Source organism: Solanum stenotomum, chromosome 9 (genome assembly GCF_019186545.1).
Source record: "Solanum stenotomum isolate F172 chromosome 9, ASM1918654v1, whole genome shotgun sequence".
Taxonomy (NCBI): domain Eukaryota; kingdom Viridiplantae; phylum Streptophyta; class Magnoliopsida; order Solanales; family Solanaceae; genus Solanum; species Solanum stenotomum.
The window spans coordinates 311,693-317,159 of NC_064290.1; the positions used below are offsets into that span (position 1 = coordinate 311,693).

The following is a 5,467-nucleotide window of genomic DNA, read 5'->3' on the forward strand; positions in this document are numbered from 1 at the left end:
TCTTTAACAAGAGAATATATGTTGGCCAAGTACTAAAAACAATATGTTACTACTACAATCATAATGAAGCTGAAAATAAAACACATACAAAAGTTTAATGTCTAAATTGTATATGATGACAAATCAAAAATTACAATTTGGATCAACTTGCAGATTTGTCAATAGTATATCTTTATGCCATTCTACATTGTACCTAAGTTTTAAAGTAAGGTAAAGATGATATCTCAACTCTGAAATCTATTGGACTTCCAAATATGAAGAAAAACTCAAATCCATCCTGATTAGCAGAAAGACGAATATTCCTTCCTCATTATCAGACGATCACTAACATCTATTTCTTTGTCACACCAATCCTTGTAAGTACCAAATATGCCAACAACCTATATCCCACAAGCATTATAGTCAATGCAACGACTGATATCGCTTTACCTCCAAGCCCTACAGACTTTATCGCGGGGAAGTCATGCACGTAACAAGTTGCATCCACTATGCCACAATGATACATTTCATCTGCCTCATACTGTGACCCTATCAAGAGCTTGAACGTATACTGGCTAAGCGATATGTATTTTAACCAGCTAATGAAGCTAGGAACATGCTGAACGAAAAATCCACTGACTAGAGTGAACGATAGCATGATTACTGAGGCGAGTACAGTAGCTGATTTGAGATCCATGATCATCGCGCCAATTGCAAGTCCAAGGCCTTGTGCTACTAATACACCGTATAGGACGGTGAACAAGGTAGAGAAAAAATTCACTGGGGATTGTTTTAGGCCCGTTGTCCAGTAAGTTATGATGACGAAAACAGTTGGAAGTACTAGCTCCATTGGAAGGTCACCAACAATTCTTGACATGAAGTATGAAGAGAGTCGATACATACCTGAGGATCGTTCCTTCTCCAACATCATTCGTTCTGGTGGGAACGTGAAAATAGCTTGGAAAAGAGGATAGAAGCCCCAAAATGAAGTGATAAAGAACATGAGCCCAGTCTGCATCAATTGATAAAATTACAACTCTTAGGAGTCGTTACGTTTGGTTCAAAGACTAGTTGTAATGCATACGTTAATAATGCAAGAATTGTAATGCAGAGGAATTAGAGAATACCTGATCCTGTATGTCACACGATCTCCACCATAACATTGCACACAATATAGATACAATAAGGACCTGTCCAACCTTGAGGAATGAGAAGGAATCGTGTTTTCGTTCTTTCATTCCTCTTCTAAACAACACAACAGATTCGTTCCACCATGTGTTTGACCATCGATCGAGTTTCCCTTTTTGTAACTTTTCATGATCTGCGCTATCATCATATTTTTGCAGTTCTTCCTTCACTCCATCCAACAGATTGGTTTTGAACGCAGTTACTAGAGTCTGCTTGATTGATGCTTGATCTTCTTGTGGATCATCTATAACACCTGCACAAATTGATCACGACGAATGTATATATGCCATTTGCTATAAGACAATGTATATATAACAATTTTATGAACACACCCAATCGTGTGTGACATTGTCATTTTCTATAGAGATATCCTCTGTAAGGGCAGAGATGTGAGACAATATATAAAAAGCGTAGATGAACATACCATTTGCAAGATCTAACAAGAAGTCGGAGGGATTCATAGCAACGGAGGGTGAAAATCCAATGCTCGAAAAATATGCCATAACATCTTCACCTCTGCCAAAGTACAGGGGATTTCCTTCAGACAATAACAAAACTTTGTGGAACATGTAAAACAGTCTACTTGAAGGCTGATGTATTGTCATCGCAATCGTTCTCCCACCATTCACTAACTCCCATAGAGTCGACACAATCTTTTGAGCCGTTGTTGAATCAAGGCCCGATGTTGGTTCATCCAAAAACAACAAGCTCGGATTAATAAGCATTTCTTGTCCAATGCTAACTCTTTTCCTTTCCCCTCCAGAAATTCCTCTCAATAACGGACCTCCAATAATACTATCCTTGCATTTCGTCAATCCCAATTGAGAAATTACAGCCTCAGCATGCGCGACTTTTTCCATGTGTGATAAGGTTTTAGGCAACCGAAGCAAGGCAGTGTATACTAGTGTTTCTGTGACAGTTAGATGAGGGTAAAGAACATCGTCTTGAGTAACAAATCCGGTGTAACGCTTCATAGCATTTTTGAAGGGCATTCCATTATAAGTTATAGTACCTTCAAGACGACCACTTAGACGACCTCCTAACCCCGTTAACAACGTTGTTTTACCACTGCCCGAGGGGCCTAACATGGCCAGCATTTCACCGGGGAAGACTATACCGGTTATACCTCTTAAGATTATTTTCTCTTCTTGTGATTTAGAGGAATTGTTAAACATCCCTTCAGACTTGGGCTTAATCTTGTACACAACATTTTCAAACTGCACATTGTGATACAAATAACATAACACAAATTTAGACTTCACAGCATCAAAACCATGATAGGAAACCAAAAGATAACCCGTTCGTCCTGTTTTAGTCGTCTACCATACTAAAAAATAGTTGTCCAGTATAGAGAAACACATATAATTTATCACATTGTTACTAATTTACCAGTTACCACTCCGTCCTTTTTTACTTGTCCAGATTAGATTTCAGTTTAGAAAATCAAGAATACTTTATCACTTAGTTCCTAGTTTACTTTCTGAAGCATTGAAAGTGTACCAAATACGGTGATACAGTAAAATTATCATTATGTTTATTGCTCCTTAAGGGTGTCACAAGTCAATACTGAATGAGTAAAAATAGATGGAGTTTACTTTCCGAAGCATTGAATTTATTATATTCAAATAGTGATATAGTAAAATTGTCATTTTACTGGTAAGGGTGTACCAAGTCAATACTGAATGAGTAAAAATAGATGGAGGGACTACTATTAACTAGGATTCAAATTTCAACATCGAATATTTATAGCTATATACACTATACTCCACCCGTTACGTTTTCTACTTGTATATTCTAGCAACTTAAAAGAGAAATTTATCATTTTTACTAGTCAAATTTAGATTTCCAACATAATCAATAAGGTTAATTTAATAAAATATTTTCTTAAGGAAAGTACCAAGTCAGCTTTGACCAAGTAAAATCAAATAGAACACAAAAAAAATAAGTAACAAACTTACTTATTTTCCTGTAAAACATTTTCATAAAAATAAATAAAAATTACTTCATACCAAACACACCCTTTGGATTAAAAACAATTATTTTTTATAAAGAAAAAATTGGACAAATTTTAAACTATAGAACTAATAAAACACAAAATCAATGTGTTTAAACAAGAATGTAGCTTTCTTTTTTCATTAATTTAGATTAAAACGGATACATGCATGTAATTTTCTGGAAAAAAAATCAAAATAACTACCACCAAATAATCAAAATAATTTATAAATTTAACATTAATCGGATTAATAAATAATAAATTAATTAATTACCTTGAGAGTGACAGGAAAATTAGTTTTCTTGAAGATGGCTGCACTTTCCAGCTGAGTAATTTGTATATCCTCCATTTTTTTTATAAATATTTTTTTCCCCCTCTCTTCTTTGAAGAAGAAAAGAGAAGAAAAAATAGAATGGGATTGAAAATATAGAAGAATTTGATGTATTTATATATCGGTGATAAATACTGTTGGGTATACGTAAAGTTTGGAGGGGATATGATACGTGTTACAATATATTTGGAGGTGTAATAAATGATTTACTTAAATCACTTTTAGGGCTGTTAATTTCCCGATGGGTGAGATGACTTATAGTTTTACTGGGACACATATAGTAAAATAATTATTTTATTTATAACTCAATGCAGAGATGACTTATAGTTTTACTAGGATTGATAGTAGAATAATTATTTTATTTATAAATTTTAAGATATGAATAGAGTCAAATATAAGGTATATATAGAATTTTGAGAGAGTAAACAATTTTAACCAAAATTAACAAAGGAAAAAAGATGGTGGTTTTTGTGGTTGCTGACATTAGTAATTTTTTTCCTTTTTAGTTTTTGGGGGTTAAAATTGTTTTATCTTTTAAATCTTTTGATACGTAGAAATGATTCAAATGTCAAACTATCAAAAAAGCTTTGCTGCCATTAATTTTTCTTTTCCTTTTTGTTTTTTTGGTAAAAATAATTTATCTTACGTTGCGGAAAGTCAAATCTAGATGAACTTTGACTATTATGCTAATATGATTAAAAATTAATTGTTAAATAGTCAAAATTCTAGACATATGACAAGTTTTCTAATTTTACAGTTACGTTGCGAAAAATCAAACCTACAATGAACTTTGATCATTATGTTAATCTAATATATATGATGAGAAAATAATTCTTAAAAATTGGTCAAAATTCGTATAATTTAACTCTCATTAAGCAAAGTATGACAAGTAAAAGCGCACAAAGGACTATTACATTGACATCTAGTGGATGTGTTCCCATGGAAGTAGGAGAAATAACACAAATAAGTTTTTGATAATATATAGATATGTTATTTAACTTGACTTCAGCTAACATCTATGTCTTTCAACTTTAGTATGCGCAAGTAATAGTTGTGTGTCTACTTGTTCAATCTTATACAAGTTTAAATACCTATTTATGCATATAAAAAATTAAAAGACATAAATGTAAGTTGAAGTCAAAATAAAGGACATATTTATATAGTTGCTGTCATTAGTTATTATTTTTTTCCTTTTTGGTTTTTGGAGGTTAAAATTGTTTAATCTTTTATTTTTTTTTGGATGCAAATGATTCAAACCATCAAAAAAGCTTTGCTGCCATTATTTTTTTTTTCCTTTTTATGTTTTGGTTAAAATTATTTACCTTGATCTTTCAACAGCAAATGAATTTCAATCTAATATGTTTATCTATACACATGACAAGAAATAAATACTATCTCGTTTAATTTTACAGTTACATTATGGAAAGTCAATTTTGTATGAACTTTGAAAATTATATTAATATAATAAAAAAATAATTATAAAATATTGATCAAAATTTATATTATTTAACTCTCGTCAACTAAAATATAACCACAAGGAGAATTATTATATAGTGGATGTGTTCCCATGGAAATCGGAGAAATAACGCAAATAAGTTATCATGCAATTTATGTGCACTTTGGGTAAATCCAAGATTTGGAATTGTTGCTTGGAAGGATATAACTTTCTCATCAAATTTTTTTTCATGTTATATATAGTCAAACTTTATTATATAATATAATATTTATGGGTTAGGGTACTTTGGTTTTTCAATTTCACTTGTTATAATTTATTTTTATATGATAAATATATGGCAATAAAAAATATATGATAATAAATATTAGGAGAATTAATAATTAAAAGTCCTAAATATATAGTAAAAAAATATTTTAAGAATTAAGAAGTCGTAAAATATATAACAAGAGAAAAATATATGTAAGATATATTAGGAAAATTAATAATTAAGAAGTCTTAAAATATATGATAAGAGGAAATA

General features: G+C 31.3%; 1 protein-coding gene across 2 annotated transcripts in view; it reads right to left on the reverse strand.

The window, feature by feature from the left end:
- Positions 1-316: 316 nt before the first annotated feature.
- The window catches only part of LOC125875615 (ABC transporter G family member 9-like), a 188,696-nt gene continuing 183,545 nt past the window's right edge, over positions 317-5,467 (reverse strand). For both annotated transcript variants that reach the window (XM_049556606.1, XM_049556607.1), the window contains exons 2-5: positions 3,435-3,511; positions 1,592-2,384; positions 1,107-1,420; positions 317-991 (exon numbers count right to left, since the gene is read on the reverse strand). In XM_049556606.1, the coding sequence (XP_049412563.1) occupies positions 332-991; positions 1,107-1,420; positions 1,592-2,384; positions 3,435-3,509 (1,842 nt within the window). In that variant the 5' untranslated portion in view covers positions 3,510-3,511 and the 3' untranslated portion in view covers positions 317-331. The remainder of the gene's footprint in view (positions 992-1,106; positions 1,421-1,591; positions 2,385-3,434; positions 3,512-5,467) is intronic.